Source organism: Indicator indicator, chromosome 1 (genome assembly GCF_027791375.1).
Source record: "Indicator indicator isolate 239-I01 chromosome 1, UM_Iind_1.1, whole genome shotgun sequence".
Classification (NCBI taxonomy): domain Eukaryota; kingdom Metazoa; phylum Chordata; class Aves; order Piciformes; family Indicatoridae; genus Indicator; species Indicator indicator.
In genome coordinates this window covers 91,401,339-91,423,191 of record NC_072010.1, presented here as the reverse complement: position 1 = coordinate 91,423,191, position 21,853 = coordinate 91,401,339, and the positions used below count along the sequence as shown (strand labels likewise).

Genomic DNA, 21,853 nt, shown 5'->3' with positions numbered 1-21,853 from the left:
TACTTAAGTTCACAATTAGAAAAGGACAGAAAGACAAGGTACCATTGCAGTTAAAGTCACATGTGCAAAGAAGAGGGCAGGGGAGGGGGGGAGGAGAAAGACAGAATGCTGGTTAACGTCTATCAATAAGAAAACCTTGGCAAACCCCATTTTACTATACAATTTGTGTAGAAAAAGAGTATTACACAGTGATCAAGAGAGGGTGAGGGAAGGGCCTTCGCTCCCACCCTCTTCCCCAAGACACGATAATGCTGAATCAAAGAAACAGGCACAGAAAAGTGTAAGGTTCCTTCACAGTTCCACCTGTGCAGGCAGTGAGACACAGCATCCCCCACCCTGTGCACACAGGAGATGCCCCCAAGCACCATTAGCACTGCTGAGAGGTGCTTGGGAAGCAGGCAGAGGGAAGGGTTCCCTCTTTGAGAAGAGCACACATAGGGCAGGGCTGGCTGCCTGCTGCCCACAAGGCTTCAGTATGTTATGGGGATAAAAAACCAACACATTCTCTTGGAGGGATGCAGAGGGATGGGTAACAACAGTTCGTCCTGCTGGTGCTGCAGGGACCTGACTTGGGAGCATCCCAAAATGATCCACACCAGTCACAGAGCAGCAGTCAGAAACAGCAACTTTTTGTCATCACCTACTGGAGGCAGCAGCCTGGGTGCAGGAGGATGCTGTAGGAGACTTCATGGCCCAAAGCCCACCTCTTTTAGGAGAACAGAAATCTGGGGATTTTTTGGGGTGTTTGATACAAGAGCACTTCCTTCTTAATGCAGTTCAAACACTGAACCACCAAGCCCTGCTTGAGGCTTTAGACAGGTCTAATGTACACACCCACAAGGACAACAGCACACAGACACACACAAGCTGCACACACATCCCCTGAACAGCTCTCACAAGGCAGGGGAGAACTGGGCACAGCTAAAGGGCAGAATCTGGGACCAGACTAGAGCACTTCTGCAAAAGACTGCAAGGCTTTTGTTTTACCTTTGAAAAGGCAGATTTTTGACTTTTGGTAAGCAAGTCTGAATGGGCTTGAAGAGGTTTCCACATTTAACAGAGTAGGTTTACAAGGGCATGCAGTGTGGTGATGGGATGAGAGGCAATGCTTTTAAACTGGAGCAGGGTAGATTTAGGTTGGACATTAAGAAGTTGTTTACTATGAGGGTGGTGAAATACTGGAACAGGTTGCCCAGTTAGGTGGTGGAGGCCCCATCCCTGAAGACATTCAAGCTCAAACTTGATGGGGCCCTGAGCAACCTGATCTAGTTAAAGATGACTCCGTTCACTGCAGGGGTGTTGGACAAGATGACCTTCAGGACTCCCTTCCAGGTCAATACATTCTATGACTCTATGGATTTGCAGTTTCTTCAGCAGCAAGCACTGGAAACCAGGACATCTCAAAGAAGACTTTTTAAAGCCACTTACACTGGACTAGCTTCAGAAATTGATGCCATGCAGCTTTTGGCATACTTGACAACAGTGGATTCCTGAGGCTTTGCGTGGAGATCCCCATCCCAAGAGAAAAGGTTACACTGCTCTGTGAGGGTTGGGATTTGTTCAGATCACTCCAAAACTTGTGCTTCATCGTGAGCTGCCTGTGAGCTCCAAACTGCAGCCCCAGCATCTCCCATCCCAGCAGCCACTTGTTCTGCTTCACTAGGGAACTTCAGGAGGAAAAACAGAGAGGGGAGGATGGGAGCTGGAGTTACTGAAGTTGCTGTCAAGAAACTTTTTAGAGGCAGAAGTCAGGAATAGCTGGCAGGGGCTGAAATCAGATCTGCCTTTCTCTCCAATAAGACCTCCTTCAGGGAGGACTGCTCTTGAATGCACCCAGCACAACTTCCAAAGCAGGAGCTGACCTTGCTCTGTAAGCAAGCTGCCTCACATCACCTCTTCATCACACTGCATCCCTTCCCAGCCACTCTGCTGCCCACAAGGGGTGAGTGACTGACTACATCTCCCCTCCACACAGTAAGATCTGGCAGCTGCCAGCAGCTCCTCTACCTCCCCACAGGGGCTCAGTCAGGGACTGATATGCTGCACAGGGAAGTGCTAGAACGCTTGTGGTTCTCAGAGTACTGCCTGCTCTGCTCCCTGAGCAGGAAGGGAGTTTAAGACCTAGGACATCCCCACAGAGCCTACGCATCAATGACTAGAGCCCCATGGCAATGACAGGCTAATAGGTCTGCTAACAACCTTTGTCAGGCCTAGTTATAGGACTGATAAGGTATTAATGGTCCAACATCTGCACCCACATTCCTAGAAGCTGCGATAAATCTGAATCTTTCACTCTTTAGCCATCAAAGAGACAGCCAGTCTTTGTGGAAAGCCACAGACATTTCCACCCGTTCCAGAAACACTGAAAATCTTAACCTCATCTGGTTTTGGAGGGTCTCAGCAGAGCTTTGGATTTAGGCTGTAACAAATCTTGAGAGTAAAACAACAAAGCCTTTAAAGTATCTGAGCAGCATACTTGAGAGTCACAAGAAAAATGCCAACACGGGAGCAAGGAGTGGGGCAACATTACTCCTGGGTAGGCAACACAGCACCCTATTAAATGGTTCAGCCTTTAGTGAAGGATGGCCAGCACAAGGATCTCCTCTGAGGGCAACATTGGCCACATCAACACCAATAGGGTTGTCTTACAAACCACTTGAATTCTAAAAAAAAAAACCCCAAACAATCAAATAATTCCCAGCCAGGTACAAGCACCCAGGCTGGGAAAGAATAGGGAGGTGCAAGGAGAAAGCACAGGATAGGAGAGGCATTTGGAGGAAAACAGCCTACACTTGGCTGGCAAACCCAGCAAGCCTTATTTATGCTCAGCTCTTGGCAAGCTCTACAGAAATCAGGACTGCAGGATTTGGATCAGAGCATTGTTCCCCGTGACTCGATTCTTACTCATTATCTGGCTATAAATGGAGTTAAACAAACCAGTCTGCTCCCACCACTCAGTGTGCTGATAAATGGTCTGAACTCCTATGGATTCCTATAGATATCAAAGCACTCGTCAACAAGCTGAGTTTAGCCTCACACAACACCCCCGTGAGGTAGGTATGACAGTGGTCCCCTGGTTTTGCACAGGAATGGGAAACAAGAGAGACCCTGAAAACATCACTAAAAAATCCCCCCCAAAAAACCCAGGGAATACTCAGGAGTCCCAGTTCCCCGTTCGGTCTGTCCTCACCCCGAAGCAGGTTGCATTTCTAAAGAGACTGCTTGAGAGGCCAAGTCTTCTCCTTCAAGATTTCCTCAGGAAAAGCATTCACACTGCTGACACAGGGAGAAGTGCTCAACTTAAGAGTTGGTCCCTGTTGACAGTGTCTTTTTAACAGCAGCAGGCAGAAAGGGCAGCACTGAACCACAGCACACAGATGAGGAAGCAGAAGCAGAGCGAGTGCACGCTGCTTCCGTATGGTTCTCCATGTGTTCAAGGATTTAACGCAATTAAGACACGGGTTTCCTGAGCAGACAGTGTCAGATAACCCCCCTCGCGGGGGAGGGAAAAGGAAAGGGTAAGGAAATCCTGGGAAAGTAAGAAAGTTTTGCAGAGGTGCCTGTGACAAGGAGCTCTCACGCAAACGGCACACCCAAGCCCCTGGCAAGGTGGTTCTTGTTCTGGCTTCACAGAGATGAGCCAATTCAGCCACAGGCAGTTGCCTCCACACAGCCATAAGTGCTCCACAGTCTCCCAAGCTACTCCCAGTTTCTCCTACCTTGCTGCTACCTTATGAACACCATAAAAGACAGATATACACATCTTCAGGATAGCCAAGTGTGAGACATGACACACTCCTCTTATTTTCTATGTTTTTTCCTTTTTTCTTTTTCCTATTTTTCTAAAATAGAAACACTGTGAAGGCCACAGTCGATTAAGAAGTCCATGTACAGACTACCAGGAAGTCCAACGTAGAAAAACCCCCAAACGATAAGTTTAGAGGAGGGAAAAAAAACAAATTACCTACTTCCTATCCTTTAGAGGACATGAGCCTTAACCCATCATATACTGCACCATCTAGTTTCTTCACAACCACACCTTGCTTGTTACATGGAGAAGAGAGGATCCAGATGACTACCACACGCTTGCAAGGAAGGTGCAGGACACTGCTGGTATCATCACAACAATGAATCACCGTTTTGGACCCTCCCTCCTCAGAGTGCTTCCTTGATCCCAAGAGGACTATCTGCAGGTGATGTTGGATATGCAGCTCCAGTGCTGCTGAAGCTAAAGAGTCATCACCTCTGCTTCAGGTGGCACTGGCGAGCCCCTACCAGCCATGCCATATAGGACTAGCAGCACCTCACTCTTAGCTGGGCCACTTTGTGCTGGTGGGGGCATGGAGGCAGTCCCATGAGCTGCTGGAGGAGCCAAGGGTAGGCCTGGGGAAGAGCAAAGGAGAGAGGAGGGGCAGTCACAGCCCCCCTCAGAAGATGATGCCCCCTGACAATGAAAGGCACCGGTTTATGTACCTCACTGAACTAGGGCCCCCTGCATTAAGACATCCACATGGAGAGCAGGTCAGATCCTGCCTGAAAGATATTTGCATGGCAAGAGACTGGGCAGAATGAACCCCCTGCTTCACACATAAATCCACTGCCATAGAGCTGGGGGGTGTTTCAGGGGGACCTGACTGAAGACAGATGACTGACAGCCTCAGAGCTGCCTCCAGGGTCATCAGATTTCAGACACCACTTTAGGCTCAGTGAACGTTCCAAACCCCACAGAACTTGGGTGACAAAGCCACACACAGAAGCTGCATCTCTCAGGAGCAGATCCCAGCACGGAGCAGAGGCTCCAACAGCATAGAAAGGCCAAGAAAGGCAGGCAGGTTCCCAACATTCAGACATAGTTTGGTATTTCTTAGCTTTAGCTGAAGGCTTATGGTGCGGAAGGACACATTGCAGTGTTTCCAGAGCACACGAGTTCTCCACAGCAAGTGCATGTGGGAAAGGTCAGCCCATCACTGGCTCCTCTCCTCAAGGAGGAAAGTGCTGGAATCTTTCCTCCAGATGCACTTGAAGCTGGCTAGAGAGGGAGGGGCACATTCCTGCCTGCACCCCACTTCCCCTCAGAGAGGCTGTCAGACACAGGGAGGGTCTGTGATTTATCTGAGGGGCAGCCAGCTACTTACCTACCCTGTCCCAGTGCAAATATGCAGCCCTTGCAGGTGCAAAAGGAAGTGGCAGTAAGGTAGACCCTGAGGGGGACTGAGGCTGGAGAAACATGTTTGCAAAGCCAGAGAGAAAAAGGACAGAAACAGGGTGCTTTGGGAGTGCCTGACAAAGATGCAGGCCAGCAATAGAGAGGGAAGCAGGTGAGAGAGAACAGGGAGCTATGTCACACAGAAGTTTCACTAACAAGCATTCGTGAAAAAAAAAAAAAAAACAACCAACAAACCAACCAACATAAAAGAAAGTAAATCTGAAGAGCGGCAAGACCCAGTTCAAATCAAGCAACTCAAGAGACACAGAGAACAAACCTATCCCACTATGCTCATACAGGTCCAGCACTGACAGAACAGAGCACACAGACAGGAGGAAAAGCATAAAAGTCTTCAGTTGGCAGACGAGATGGATCACAGAGGCAGCCCTCTCACATCTGCCTTTGATACCTTTCTCCTCCTGTACCGAACAGGGGCTGCCACACCCTTGTGCAAGCAGGGTTGTGTAGCAGGAGGCGAGCAAAGCGCTCTCAGGAACAGCTGCAGGTAGCAAAAGCAGAGCAGCACACCGGGCAAGGCAGCGCTCCAACAAAAACACCGACGCTGCAATCGTGCGGAGAAAGACAGGCCGTGAGATTTACAGGATGCCTGAAGAGAGGGAGGGAAAGGGAAAAAAAACAAATCTGTTCTGTCTCCAAGGCTGAGCTAACCGAGCCAAGTCACCCTGTTGCCTCTTAAGATATTTCTTTCTAGATAAGCTATCCCAACTCCCCCCTCCCCTTTCCAAATAAAGTGCAGATGGTCAAATATTACTGGTCCATCATCTGCCAGTTTCAGTCAGCATTGGGGAAATTCAACCCAAAAGCACAATATAAAAAAAAACAAAAACAAACAAACAAAAAAAAAACATTAACAAAACCCCCAAATCCCCCAGCAACAACCCACCCTCAAAATCCCTTAGACTGAAGTCTCAGACTGTAAGCGGAGGACAAATTTATGAGATTTAGGGTCTATGAACTCTTCTGAGAGTTTGATGAAGGGGATTTTCTTCACATTAACAACAAGGCTGAAGTCCAAGCACTTGAGGACAAACACAATGCCATCCTGTAACCCGCTTGTGACCGCTTCCTCACTGATGAGCGTCCACTGCTTGGAGAACCAGCGATCCCTATCGTACTGGAGGGTTGGGCCTGGGCTGAGGTAACGCTCCAGGAACGCCTGCCAAGAGAGGGACAGGAGTTAGCGCCAGCCCCACCACTCGCTCTGCATCGATCCTCTCTTCCCATCCCCAGGCAGCTCTGCGAGCACAGGCTGCAAATTGCTTCACCTTCCGCACTTCAGCGATCCTCTCCCCAGTCCTTCCCAGCTTTTCAGACCCTGGGAGCATACACGACCATCAGGAGATCCTCTTTCAGTCCATCCTGTCAAGCTTGCAAAGTTATAGCCCTGACTTCTACTGTCAGCACTGCCATCCAGCAGCTGTTCAGTAGAGCAGTGGTCATTTCTCCCCTACCAACCCTATATGCCCTCCCAAAACCACAGTCCCAGACAGGCAGATGGAATAGCTTGGCCTGAAGGAGGGAGTGCCAGCTAAGGTGGAAACCAGAGGCTTCCACATCTGCAGTCCAACTGAGGCTGCAAAACTGAAAGCAGAATGGGGAACACCATTTGACATTGCTTGTGTTTTATAGAATCACAGAATGGTAGGGGTTGGAAGTGACCTCTGAAGATTACCTAGTCCAAACCTCTCCTAGAGCAGGATCACCTAGAGTAAATCACACAGGAACACATCCCTGCAGGTTTGGAATGTCTCCAGAGATTAAGACACCACAACCTCTCTGGGCAGCCTTTTCCAGTGCTCTGCCACCTTCCAAGTGAAGAATGTTTTCCTTTTGTTTATATGGAACCTCCTGAAAAGAGCTTGGCTTCACCTCCTGACACTTGTGCATGCACACACAGATGTGCCATCCTTTCCTCCCTGCTTTCTGCCCCAGCGTTAGAGAAAGCATTACCTTTGGTGTCATGTTATTGGTGATGCAGAAGGACAAGTGTTGCAAGATGCTCTCCATGCTGTGATACTGTTGCTGGCGTGTGGTGCGAAGGTACTTCTGCAGAGCTCTTGCCATGGAGGGAAAGATTGCCTGGGCTGCTTCTCGGGGGTCCATCATTTCTCCTGGAGCTTTCTGTTGTTCCTCTGCCTGGAGGCGTTTGATGTGAGTGAAAGCCTCCTCTACTGCAACCACAAGCCTATCGAAGGAAAATCAGGACACCAAGAGTCATAACAAGAGAGGTAGGAAGGGTCTTCAGATATGGCAGTGCCTGGGAGCCAGGATTTACAAGCTCCTAGTCCCATCTCTGCCACCAAATCACTGCCTGCCATCAGACAACTCAAATAAAATCTTCTCTACTACAAGTCTGAGGGGTAGATTTCAGCTTTTCTTTCCTTGCCCAAGCCAGCCAGCAACTAGGGGTCATAAACCAGGATTAAGACTTTAAAAGCCTAAGTGTCATGCTTGGGTCTGCCAACACAGCATAAACATCAGCTATACAACTCAAACAGGACACAGCTGCCCTTGTGCAGAAAGCCTGTCTTTGAATACAAGGGCTCCAGCATGCAGCACAGTGTGAAGCATAAGGACAGGCAAGCAGTCAGGAAGAGGCTGTCTATAAACTAGGAAGACCCAGGACACAGACTGCTCTGAGACTCTCTGTGCTCACAAGCTGCAGTCTGCTTCAATTTACACCAACCCGGTGCAGAATTTGTGCTGCCAAATGATTCCTCTGCACCCCTTCACTGAACAGTGATGCTGGCCCCATCTTTACTTCTAACACTGCTACTAGAGACATCCTCTGCAAACCACTCCTGTGTTAGCACAGGTGAGCAAACAGTAAGACCACACCATAAAAAGGCAAACAGATGCCATTATGACGCTTTCAAGTTAGCCCAGCACTAAGTAACAAGCGAGGGGCTAGATTGCAGTTAGCAAGGAAAAAGCCATGATAATGGAGGATTTACCCAAAAAACTTTTCTGCCCCCCCAGACAGGATTTATTCCACACTGGGTTTCCACTCAGGTCACCAACTACTGTCCAGATGGCTCTCAATACCCAGAGGAAGCTGCCTCAAGCAGAGGTAAGCATGCTGCATTCGGACTATACATGAGGAACAAGATGAGAAGCCCTGACTCCTGCCCATTTTGTTTAATTCGACTTGGGGAGGTGCGGGGTGGAAATCAGTTTCTTATCTCCTCACATCTTTTTTGTGGCAGCTCTGACCCTCCTCCTTTGAAACATGTAGCCTGATCTTCTAGTGGCTGATGGCTTTCCTCTGACTAAGCAGCTGCTCTAACCAAACTCTGCAAGGAACAGAGAACTGCCTGAGTTAGGAAAGGAAAGCTCAAGTTCCTATTGCTCCAAGGCTGGAAGAGAGCTCAAAAGACAGCAGCTACAGAGCAGAGGTCAGACCAAAGCAGGCTTGGGGATACACACACTGCGCCAGGACTTCCTCAATGAAATATAGACTGCCAGAAGAAAACACAAAAGCCAGCTCCTTCCAGTTATGGCACATTCCTTCCAAACACGTCAGCTCAGGGGTGCCCATCTGTAAGCAACTCACCTCAAACTGTTAGGTATGCTACCTACTATTTAGGGTCTGGAGCAAAGACAGGCACTGTTTTGGGTCGCTTCAACAAAGCATCAACTCTGCAGCCTAAGACTGACAGGAAAGACCTCTAAGATTGAGTCCAACCATTGACCCAGTATCACCATGGTCATTAAACCATATCCCAAAAGGCCACGTCTACACGTTTTCTGAACACTTCCAGTGACAGTCACTCCACCACCTCCCTGGAGAACGTGTTCCAATGCCTCACCACTCTGTCAGCAGAAAAACTTTTCCTAATACCCAGTTGTGACCCTGGAGCAATTTCAGGCCACTACCGCTTCATACTAGGGAAAAGAGCCTGCCCTTCGCTACAATGTCCTTTCAGGGAATTGTAAAGAGTGAGAAGGTCTCCCTTCCGTCTCCTTTTCTCCAGGCTAAACAACCCCAGTTCCTTCAGCTGTTCCTCACAAGACCTGTTCTTCAGACCCTTCATCAGCTTTGCTGCCCTTCTCTGGACCTGCAACTCCATGTCTTTCTTGCAACAAGAGGCCCAAATCTGAACACACTATTTGAGGTGTGGCCTCAAATACGCTCCAAAATAAAATGTAACCACTTCTGGTTGTGTCTGTCTTCCCCCAGGTCACTGAAATGGGCAGTCAAATTGCCCCTTGGAGTAGTCTGCAAACACAAATCTTCCTGTGCTTGAACAGGCAACACCAAAATGCTCCACTGATCCTGTCCCTGGATTACTCGAGCTGAGCCAACAAGATTGGACATGGACGACAGTAATGGGATTTCCTACAGCAAGTAACTACACATTTGTGGAGCACTGGACTGTTCCTTAACCCATGACACTGCATTAGCTTATCTGCATAACATACACAAGCCCTGCTTTATGCATGTTCTTCAGACAATTCCAGTTGCACGCTGTCACCATCCGTTACACATCTGGGTTTCATTGGCTTCTTGGCTGTGACAGATTTACAGCCAACCCACAGCCCTTAATCAGACTTGCCAGGCTCAGCGAGCCCCGCACGACCGAGGCTCAGGGCACCTGGGGCGGGACAGCTTTACCTGGGGCGGGACAGCTTTACCTGGGGCGGGACAGCTTTACCTGGCACGGCGTTTCTTCACCCGGCGCTCGTGGTCAGCCTCTTCGTAGTAGAGCTCGTTGTGGCTGGAGTCCCTGCGCCGCGCCGCCGCCGCTATCATGGCACGGGACTGCCCCGACGCGTTGTTACCTGGGCCTTTGGGAGGTCAGGATGAGCAAAAAAGGGGTGTTACTGTCACAGGGTGGGGGCTGGGACAGACCAGCACCCCACAGCACATCACAAGTGCTCTGCGGCTCCAGCATTCCCAGGCAAAGCCTTAAACCCTTCCCTGGTCCTCAGTTGCTCTAAGTAGAAAGGCTGCTGGGCAGCGGGGGCTTAGAGAGGGAGCTTTGGCACATGGACCAGGGAAGTTAGTTGGGATGAAGGATCTCACGCAGCACACACACAGAGGCAGAGGTGAGGTGCACAAGCCAAGGATGCAACTTACCACCCATTATATACGTTTTCAGTTTGAAGGCAAGGGCGGCTGGCACACACCGTATTTCAGTGACAAGACAGTGTGAGAGCACAAGAAGTGAGGAGTTGGAAAGAGGAGAAAGACAAACACAAGAACATCATGAGACGTGGAGATGAATGAATAAAAGCCAAACTCCGGACACTTATATGCAGGGAGGAGAAAACAGAATGCAGGGGCAGCAGGGTCACCATTAGAGAAAGCACAGGCCTTTCCAGAAGGGCAGATATTGTCCTGCAATAGGGTAGGCTGGGCTCTAAATGTGTAGGAACTTCCCATGGCACTCTGAGCAGCACCTGCCATTACAGCTTCTGTTGCTGATCCTACCCAGCTGCAGGCACAGGGGAGCTGCAATCTGCTTCACAACACCCAGTCAAGTGATCAAGCTATCTGCTATAACACCATAACTAGTGACTTTAAAATACAGCAGTAGGCTCTGCAGCTCCCTCATGAAGCTCACAGCTCTGGCTGTTTGGGCAGAGAGAGGGAAGAAACTGTTGCCACAGAAAGTCTAGCAACCCTTCTGTCTAGGTAGGGGATAGAAGTGGGTCTGCCTAGAGGGAAAAAGAAGTCTAGGGCTGCCTTTAAAACACCAAGAGCTGCTTTACTGACTCCGAAAGCCCACAGTCTCAACTGGCAGTGGTTAGGGCAAATCAATTGCACAGGCATGCTTAAAATTGTTCTGCTCATGCAAGGGCAACTCCTAATTTTTTTCCTAAAAAGCACAAACCAGATTCCAAGAAGCTCAGTGGTGGGAAGGACAGCATTCATACAGACAGCTTCTTCAGATTATAAACACTTCAGCCTTTGTTTGACAGCACTGAAATGGAGGATATGACTCAAGAGAGACAAAAGCTCCCAAATTTGGCTTAGAACTGCAGTTTGCCTCATTGGCTATGCCTGGTGATGAAAATCCTGTTTTTGAAGGTAAGCCTACCCACTCTGTATAAGAGAGATTGCAGCAAGATGGTTTTCCTTCCTGGCTGCTCCTGTATCAAATACAAAAGCTGCCAACAAATTAGGCTGCCTTAATAGCATTATTGTCTTTTCATTTGGAGGCTGTAAAAGACGGTCAGGATGCCAAGGAAAGCAGCAGCCAGAACTACGCTCTGCTTTGCAAAATGGATGTGAATCTTCTTAAGGACATGCCTACAAGCTTGGGATTGCCATGTCCACAAAGGCAGTAGCGTGGCACTAGGAATAGCCCAGGCAACTTGGTACTGCCCCAAAAGGGAAGCCATGAGTTTTTAAGGTCCTGGCAGGGTCATGAGCTTGACACTTGGAAAGACCTCCTAGCCACAGCTGTAGCTTGCTTCTGGTTCCCTCTCATCTGACGAAGTTTTGTGAGCTAGCAGCTCCTAACATACTAATGCTACCAGTTTTTCCTCCAAGCTTGGGAGACTCAATGTCCCAGCAGACGCTGCAGGAACAGAGGCTCTGCCACCTCCTGAAGGGATGCTTCAGTGCAGGAGAAGCCATGCCAGTTAGTAACCAGAATGGCATGTGCTGCAGCCACTCTGGCAAACCCTTGGGTTTGAATGGTGTGCAGACATCTGTGGGATCAGAAAGCCCTCACTTTCCACACACCAGTCCTCATTTGACAGCGAGAAGCTGGAATGAAAGATTTCAGCTCTTGAAAAGTGCAAAGCAAGTCTCTTTGTTTCCCCTTTCCAACTTGACTGATTCTCTCCCACCTGAGAGCTTCTTCACTCCAGGCAGCATGGAAGACGCAATAGGCAAGCCTCTCTCCCTTCCCCCTGCTTCCCCCTGGCAGGACAGGGACATCTCACTGTAAGGATCAAAGCCTCCAATCAATTTTACAGACTAAGCAGTGCTACATCTGTCTCAGGGAAACATTTAGAATAAGGTCTTTGAAACTTCTAAAGTCACCAAAAATGAAAAAATAAAATAACACCACACCCCCATCAGGTAGTAAAACTTTGAAGGCAAAATAATCCTATCATGCTTTTCTGTGTGACAGATATTGTTCATATTTTGGTCTCCACACCCTGCATGTGTCACCACCTTGCCCAGCTAAATCCCTTCAGTCGCTTTTCCCTTCCAGCTCTCAAAGCCTTTCTGTAATACCAAATTCACAGGCAGGATGTGCCTCACCTCATTCTTCACCACTAAAGCTTCCCTACACAACTTCAGCTCTTCCACTAAAGGAATGCATAAAGGCTGTAACGGCTGGGCACACCCTGCTTATCAATCCTAGCTTTCACTGATAGGGTTTCAAAGTGTCAAAGATTAAGTCCAGTTTTCACTGCTTTGAGTGTCCACAAGGATCCACCCACCCACAGGCCTCTTTTTAAAGCCCAAAAGTTTGAAATAGGTTTGAAGGATGGAAAAGTTCAAGCAGGACTGTTATCTGTCTCTGAATTTCCATGAACTGCTTAGCATCAGGATGACCTGGGAACAGGGCTGCACATAAGCCAGGGGCAGTTAATTTAGTGCTCTAAGACTGCAGGCTGATGAAAACTGCTTTCACTGGCAACTGCTGCTTAGGAAGCTGCCTCTTTCCACATTAGTATCAACCTCCTTCACTCTCCTGAAGGCTGCCTGTGGAAAAAGCACAATAAGCAACCAGGGAACTCATTTAGGTTAAAAGTTGTGTTTATTGTACTATCACAACCAAGGAGATGACCCAAGGGTGACAAAAGGCAGGGGCTGCCTAAAACAATCAGTGGTGTCAAAAAGCACTTGTCCAGCCTCACAAAACTTGGCCATTTCACCTGGCAGAGACAAAAGTCTTATTGTGGGCTAAACATTATCTGCAAAGTCATGTGGAACCGCAAGCTCAGCACTGTCAGGATGATTTCCAGCAAGAGACAAGGATTTGGCAAAGCAAGAAGGTGAGAACGCGTGCATAACAAAGCATAAAGTCGACTTGGCCCTTCCCCATCCCACCCAGTCTCAGAGACTACATTTCACCTCACCTACCATCAACATTGTAGACTTTCAGGCCAGCCATGTGCTTGGCTGCACGGGATTTGGAGGCTGTTAACAAAGCTGGATTGTAGACTGTGAAATCTCTGTAGTAATTTTCCAGAACCACCAGTGCAGCTCGCTGGATGCTAGGGGACAACAACAAAAAAGTTTCAAGACAAACCTCTTCAAAATGCAACAAATTCTTTTGTTTCCTGAAAATAAGAAAGAAAAAAAAAAGCCACATTATTTGGACTTAGGTTGTCACACCCACAGAATATACAGAATATTAAATTACTCTCTCTAGGACCTGATATTTGTGGTGCAAGACAAATGTCCCTACCCTCACCTCAACAGGAAGATGGCAGGAAATCCCCAACCAAGGGCAGCACACAAACTGAAGCACTTGGCTGCCTGCAGTATGGGAAAACACAGGACAAGAGGTCAGCCTGCTTCAGCAGTATGATAGCTGTGACACAGAGACCCTGCTGAGGCTGAAACCAGAGCAGAGCATCACGCTAGTTGTGCTGTAGCTGGCTGGCCTAGATGGAAGGAACAGCTCAGGATAGATGTTTTTCCTTTTGAGTCATTCCCAGCCGCACCTCACAGCTCCTCAGATCTCCATCTGAGCACTGAGAAAAGCCCAATCTCCTTCAGCTTTCACAGGGAGATAAGATCGCTGCCTGAGGAGCACGGCTGCTGGAGAAGGGATTACCTCAATATTGCTTATTAAATCCCAGGCCAGGGACAGCAGAAGCAGCAGTCACACTCCCTCCATCCTTTTGAAGGGATACCTCTACATAAAATGATGACACATGGGAGCACAGCAGTATGCATGCCAGCAGCAGGAAGAGCTCAACTCACAGGCATCTTCCTTTGCAATCACTTTGACAACAGAGAGGTATGTCTGTAGGCACTGCTACCAAAAAGCAGAACACTTCAAAACAAGCCAGAGCTACGCTGTTGAAAAAATCACAGAATGGTTTAGGTTGCAAAGGCAACCTGAGCAAAGAGTAACCTAATGAGGTTCAACAAGGATAAGTACAGATTCCTTCATCTGGGAAGGAATAATAAACCAGTACAGGTTAGGAGGTGATCTGCTGGAGAGCAGTCCCGTGGGGAAGGACCTGGGAGTCCTGGTGGATAAGAAGTTATCCACAGGTCAGCAATGTGCCCTTGCGGCCAAGAGGGCCAATGGGATCCTGGGGTGCATTAAGAGGAGTGTGTCCAGCAGATCGAGGAAGGTTCTCCTCCTTTACTCTGCCCTAGTGAGGCCCCACCTGGAATACTGCGTCCAGTTTTGGGCTCCTCATTTCAAGAGGGACAAGGATCTGCTGGAGAGAGTCCAGTGGAGGACTGATAGAGGAACTGGAGCATGTGCCTTGTGAGGAGAAGCTGAGAGCCCTAGGGCCTTTTAGTCTGGAGAAGAGAAGACTGAGAGGGGATTTAATAAATGCTTATAACTATGTGAGAACTGGGTGTCAAGAGGGAGGGGACAGGCTCTTCTCAATTGCACCCTGTGATAGGGCAAGGGGTAATGGATTTAAACTGCAGCACAGGAGGTTCCACCTCAATGTGAGGAGGAACTTCTTCACTGTGAAGAGTCACAGAGCACTGGAACAGGCTGCCCAGAGAGGTTGTGGAGTCATTTTCTCTGGAGACTTTCAAGACCCATCTGGATGCATTCCTGTGTGACCTGTGCTAGTTCTGGCAGGACGGTTGGACTCTATGATCTTCGGAGGTCCCTTCCAACCCCTAACATCCTGTGATCCTATGTCCTTAGAGACCATCTATGCCAACCTCACTGCCATGGGCAGGGACACAAATACATGCAGGTTCTAGGATCTCTCCAGGTTGCTCTGCCTCCATGCCCCAGCGTGGCATCCGTCTGGCAGTAGCATCCCCAACAAATCACCCAGATGACTGATTCAGCCAGCTGGAGTTTGCCAAGAATCCATACTTAATTTCATTTTGTACCCACAAAAAATTATAGAACTGCCAACACATTTGTTGACAGTTAATTGCAAAGCTCACACTTAACCCACAGACCTTAAGGAAAGTAACCAAGTATTCTCACACCTTACAACATAGGAAGACAATGTTACATGGATAGTAATGAGGGAAAGTAGGACATAAACAAATTAAGACCCAAATTAAATTCTCAGCACGACTATTGATTCAATGCACGCTGATGGAGGAATAATTTAAATTTTCCTGTAATTTGTGCTAGTATTAAACTTCTACATTGCACCCCAGCAACTGAAACACACACATTCCCATCCTCATTCTCTACTGCTCCCCCTCCCACTGATCAGAGAGTGTAGATACCACCTCGTTCACAAGATTCTGAGAAAGAATCATAGAATGTTAGGGGTTGGAAGGCACCTCCAGAGATCATCTAGTCCAACCTCTCTGCCAAAGCAGGATCACCTATGGCAGGCCACACAGAAACACATCCAGGCGGGTTTTGAGAGTCTCCAGAGAAGGAGACTCCACTACCTCACTGGGCAGTCTGTTCCAGTAGCTCCATCACCCTCACAGTAGAGAAATTTCTCCTCATGTTGAGGTGGAACTTCTTATGTTCCAGCTTACGCTCATTATTCCTTTTCCTATTACTGGGCACCACTGAAAAGAGACTGGCACCTTCATCTTGACACCCACCCATCAGATATTTACAGACATTAATAAGATTCCCTCTTAGCTTTCCCTTCTCAAGACTACACAGCCCCAGTTCTCTCAGTTTTTCTTCACAGGAGAGATGTGTAATCATTCTTGTAGCTCTCCATTGAACTCTTTCCAGTAGATCTCTGTCTCTTCCATTGGGAAGTCCAAAACTGGAGACATTATTCCAGGTGTGGTCTCACCAGGGCAGAGAAGAGGTGGAGGAGAACCTGCTGGACACACTTTTCTTGATGCATGCCACAATACCACTAGCCCTCTTGGCCACAAGGGCACATTGCTGTCCCATGGATAACTTACCAACAAAGCCAGATAAACCCAGTTTTGTTCACCATGTACCTTCTTCAGTCACTATTATGGTGCAGAACCACATATTTCATGAACTGCACATCTTTAAGACGAAGAATTTTGCTTTTGAAGCAAATTCCATCTCTATGACTGGTGGGGTCTTGTGCATCCAGCCAGAATATCTTAAAGAAGCTTTACCTTTCAGGTGCTGGCCCTTCATATTTCCTCATATCAAGTTTGTTAAAAGCAACTCAACTTAAGTACTTGGCTAGTGATGTATAATAAAATGCCACTATTTAAGCTAAGAGATAATTTACCTCTAAAGAAGTAGTACAGACTGACCCCCTGCCACACTCACGTAGACAGGAGAAGTAAAAACCAGTTTATTTATCCCTGCCAAACTTCTGATTTCTGCTGTGAATTTGCTGCAGCTTAAAACTCAAATTTCATAAAAGAAGTCATGTGGCAGCAGTACATAGCCACCCTTCTGACTGCATTCAAACATGACTGAATTTTTCCATGTTTGCTTCCCAGGAAGGTAAGTCCAAAGAGTTTCATCTCAAAAATGCAGTGTTTGGAAAACTAGGACCAAGTAAGACCAAGAAGATAAAAAATGAACAGTTACACTCTGCTAAAACACTGCACTCATCCCAGCCATGGGAAATGTTTGGGAGGTACTCCATCGACCAACTATCTCTATTAGGACAAAACACAATGCATACACATTTTCCCCGGACCCTACCAAGAACGTTATCATCAGGATGCCAGCCTTCCCCACCCATTACCCCTTCCATCTCCTCATTGAATAACCTACCCCACCAATTCACTATCACATGCACCCAAAATGCAAACACAATAAAGCTTTTACGTTGCAATAAGCAACCATCATTGCCCTGAAAACGACAGCCCAGCTATCTATCACTGATGCAGATTCAGTATAGGCTCAGTCCCACGTACGAGATACCCTCATCACACACCGAGTCTGCTCTCTAGGGAGAGATTTGTAATGAAACTAATATTAGTCTCCTAAATTCTACCAGGCCATTTCTGTCTCCCATGTAGTCAAGGAATCATTAAGGTTGTAGAAGATCTCCAAGATCAAGTCCAACCATCAACTCAACACCATCACGCCTACTAAACCACATCCCAAAGCTCCGTATCTACACATTTTCTGAACATCTCCAGGAAAGGTTACTCCACCATCTCCCTGGGCAGCCTCTTCCAACACCCAACCACTCTTTCAGTAAAGAATTTTTCCTAATACCCAATTTACACCTCCCCTGGCCCAACCTGAGTCCATTTCCTCTCATCCTATCACTTGTTCTCTGGGAGAAGAGACTGACCCCCACCTCCTTTCAGGTTGTTATAGAGAGTGAGAAGGTCATCCCTCAGCCTCCTTTTCTCAAGGCTAAACAACCTTAGTTCCCTCAGCTGCTCCTCACAAGACCTGTTCTCCAGACCCTTCACCAGTCTCATTGCCCTTTGCTGGACATGCTCTAGCACCTCAATATCTTTCTTGCAGTGAGGTGCATTCAAGGTGCCAGCCTCACCAGTGCTGAGTACAGGAGAACCATCACTTCCCTGGTTCTTGATACAGGCCATGATGCTGTTTGCCTTCTTGGCCACCTGGGCACACGCTTGGCTCATGTTCAGCCATCTGTCAACCAGCACTCCCAGGTCTTTGTCTCCTGGGCAGCTTTCCAGCCACTCTCTCCAAAGCCTGTAGCATTGCAAGGGGTTGTTGTGACCCAAGTGCAGGACCTGGCCCTTGGCCTCGTTTAAATCTCACACAGTTGGCTTTGACCCACCAATCTAGCCTATCCAGGTCCCTTTGCAGAGGCTTCCTACCTTTAAGTGGATACATGCTACCACCATCCTAAGCATGGAGAGAGGGAGAGCGGAGCGGGAGAGAGGAGCGGCTACAGACAAGAAAATTAGAAGGTCACAGTAATTAGCAACAGCGAAGAGAAGGCTGAATCAGAGCCTTCTGGGCTGTGTTGCTCAACTTCTTTACCCACATCAAGGGGAAGCCTCACCCTGCACAGTGCAGGACAGCCAGCCCTGCCCCATGTGGGAGCTGCAAAGCAACATGATCACCCCCCCCTTCAAAAAAGCACAGCCAACCAAACACAGCAGAACGGGATCCAACACACTTGTGCAACAGAATGTGCAAGGAGGAGGGTAACCACAAGCAAACAAGCATCCAGAGCCGCCCTGAGGAGCGAGGAGGAGCAAAGCGAAATGCTAAGGAAGCATTCTGACAGAAATTCAAGTTTTTTGGGACTTTCCACTGCAGGGCAGACCCCTCTGCAGCCTTGTGAGCAAGGTGAAGTGGCTGCAGCAAGTCTCCTCTCCACCCACACGCCAGGAATGGAAACTGGCAATCTTCCCAGAGCCCATGTTCAGAGGCTCTTTCCTTGCAGCAGTGTCTCAGGAGGAGTTCAGCACCATGTCGGTCACTGCTTTCATTCACCCCACACTTCAGCAAACTCAGGCTTTCCCTGCTTCCACGATTTAAAAGAATAGGGAGGGGCAGGAAGAAAACGAACAGAAAAATTCAATACTTAAACGCCTGTTTGGAGGTCAGAGAAAGAACCCTTCTCACGTCAGAGTGTCTTACCCTGAGGATCCGGCATCCCAGTGCAGTTCAGCCATTGTAACAAACTGCCAGAATAGAGAAAAGGGTATCAGGGCACAAACCCCAACACTTACAGAATCACAGAATGGCAGGGATTGGAAGGGACCTCTGGAGATTATCTAGTCCAACCCCCCTGCTAACGCAAGTTCACCTAGAGCGGGCTGCAGAAGAACATGTCCAGGTGGGTTTTGAAAGTCTCCAGAGAAAGAGACTCCACCACCTCTTTGGGCAGCCTGTTCTAGTGCTCTGGCACCCTCAAAGTAAAGATGCTTTTCCTCATGTTCAAGTGAAACCTCCTGTGTTCTAGTTTGTGCCCACTGCGCCTTGTCCTATCACTGGACACCACTGAAAAGAACCCAGCCCCACCCTCATGATCTCCATCCTTTAGATATTGATAAGCATTGATAAGATCCCCTCTCAGTCTTCTTCAGGCAAAAAAGACCCAGGTCTCTCAGCCTCTCCTTGTAAGAGATCCTCTTCCTGGCCCTCTGTTCAGACTCAAAACCCAAGACATGAGAGAAAACAAACGGCCTGGCACAGGCCAGTGCCCTACTGGAAACACAGTTTTCCTTGTAGGTACAATTAGCAAAACTCAACATTTTGTTGCTTTGCATTTTGTGCAGTTGGAGATTTAAAATTTTTTTTTAGTAGCAGTAGCACCCTGAAGAAGGCCATGTCACAGCATGCTGCCAAGAGAGAAAGCAAACAAGCAGACCCAACAGAAGCACAGGGTACAGTGGTATTTGGCAGCAGCAGAGTGTAGAGTCTTTTACAAACAGTAATGAATTAACTTTTACAGAGCATCCAAGGAAGTGGAGGAGGGGATTATGTGACACAAAGGCAGGAACTATGTCCAATCTTTTTTTCTCTCAAAAGGTAAGGCAGCAATACTTTTGCCTGACGACTTGCTGCCACACAGGATTTTGATATTTGAGGTCTTGCCATGCTCTGTATGAGCAGAGGCCATTTTGGCTTTGTATTTGCCATCTGTGACATAGCTACACCAATACTGGAATTGGCTTTTTTTAGAGGATTTCCCCTGCATTCTGCTGTTCTGAGACTCTACCTGGAATACTTCCCCCAGCATAAGAAGGACATCAAACTGTTGGAGTGGGTCCAGAGCAGGGCCATGAAGATGATCAGAGGGATGGAGCACCTTCCCTATGGGGACAGGCTGCAAGAGTTGGGGCTATTCAGCCTGGAGAAGGCTCCAGGGATACCTTATAGCAACCTTCTAGTCCCTGAAGGGGGCAAGAAAGCTGGGGAGGGACTTTTTACAAGAGCTTGTAGGGATAGGATGAGAGGGAATAGATTGAAGCTTGAAAGAAACTCTTTATAGTAAGGGTGGTGAAATACTGGAACAGGTTGCCCAGGGACGTTGTGGATACCCTCTCATTGGAGGTGTCTAAGGCAGGCTGGATAGGGCCTTGAGCAAGCTGGTCTAGTGGAAGGTGTCCATGCCCATGGTGGAGGGGTAGATGATCTTTAAAGTCTCTTCCAACCAAAAACATTCTATGATTTCCAGGAAAACAAGCCAATGCTACACTGAAGCAAAACACAAGGAAAGAAGTCCATTTATATAGCCAAAATAGTGGCCTTGGATTTCTAGAACTCCAAAAGTTGTGGTTTCTAGAAACCTGGTTGTTCTTCCTAGAAAACTTGTTCTTCTGGTTTCTAGAAAAGAGGTTTGAGTCTTCTGAAGTGGTGGAAAAGGGTTAGTGAAAAAGAAAACAAGAGAAGGAAAAAAATAAACAAAAAAAAAAAAAATTGAGGGCCACACCTCTATGCCTAAAGCTGCCACTGGACACTCTAGAGTCAAACTCAGCTGTATGCAGCAGCCATCATTCACATGGTTTTAGCAGTTTTGTGCTTTCCTGCTAAGCTAGAAATGCAGCCTGCTGCGGTACTCTTAGCAACCACCAGCTAGACACTGCTAATCATTGAAAGCAGAGGTGTGCCTCATGCTTTTGCAACAGATCTAGATAGAAGTGCACATCCAGAAAGAGCTGAGCTGTTTGCTACCCCAACACCCACTTCCTTACCTTGTTACAGATGCAAATCCTGCAGCATCAGAGTTTAGGGTGAGCCACACACCTAAAATCGACCGGGATCCTCAGAAAAGCCTGATCACTGCTGTGCTAATTGAGGGCAGAGAGGAGAGGAAGCCTGGGGATATTTAATTAAATTGTTCTCACTGAAGACTCCTCTCCTCCAAACAACTTAAAAAAAGCATTCTCCAGAACAGACACAGCATAAGAACAAGCCAAGATCTCTTGTGCCAGAACCACTTGGGAAGCTCTGGCATCTCAAAGAGAAGCTGAGTAAAGATTGCACAACGCAACCTTCTACACAGAGATGGCTGTCTTCAGCCTACAACTGCATCAAGCTTATCTACAGGCAAGAGATGCTGAGGTCTCCAAGATGTTCATCCATAGCACTTCTTACGCTCTAGCAGTGCTGTCTGCTCAAACCTAACAGGCTCAGAAAACTGCACCTTCCCAGAAGCACTCTCCATCTTCATCTCCCTCCCAGAAAATCCCTTTCCCTCACATACTCTTTTGCTAGGCACAGAGCTGGGGTTTGAGTTCCTGGTCCTTCACTACACTTGACTGCTCTTCCAAAGCAAAATTACCAGGACTGAAGCTTTAGAAATAAAACTGAAAATAGGCAATTAAAATGTTTCCCACGATAACATGCCTGCTGAAAAGGTAAAAGAAGGCACTTTCACCACCCTCTATGCAGACTTGCTACCCTGGTCTGCCTGCCATAGCTAGTGGTGAGGCTAGCACAGGCTGCCCAGACAGATGCTCCTCAGGCAGAGCTGCCATGCCAGGGGCCATTTCCTAGGAGCTGGTAGAGCACAAAGGATTTAGCACTTGCTGTTCTTTCCAAGCAGCATTTTGAACAAGGCTCCCAAGAGGACCAAGGCCATGCAGAAGTGCTTCACTGTGCAGGCAGTAGCACCAATGTCTTAGTTTCAGTTTTG

The 21,853-nt window shown here is 47.9% G+C and overlaps 1 protein-coding gene across 2 annotated transcripts in view; it reads right to left on the bottom strand.

Annotated features, from left to right (window-relative positions):
* Nucleotides 1-6,122: 6,122 nt before the first annotated feature.
* VANGL1 (VANGL planar cell polarity protein 1) overlaps nucleotides 6,123-21,853 on the bottom strand; it is a 35,050-nt gene continuing 19,319 nt past the window's right edge. The window contains exons 4-8 of one of the 2 annotated variants that reach the window (XM_054384877.1): nucleotides 13,285-13,411; nucleotides 12,010-12,028; nucleotides 9,883-10,009; nucleotides 7,178-7,412; nucleotides 6,123-6,383 (exon numbers count right to left, since the gene is read on the bottom strand). In XM_054384877.1, coding sequence (XP_054240852.1) covers nucleotides 6,123-6,383; nucleotides 7,178-7,412; nucleotides 9,883-10,009; nucleotides 12,010-12,028; nucleotides 13,285-13,411 — 769 coding nt within the window. Of the gene's footprint in view, nucleotides 6,384-7,177; nucleotides 7,413-9,882; nucleotides 10,016-12,009; nucleotides 12,029-13,277; nucleotides 13,412-21,853 lie in introns of both variants that reach the window. The other variant, XM_054384869.1, reaches the window with a different exon arrangement.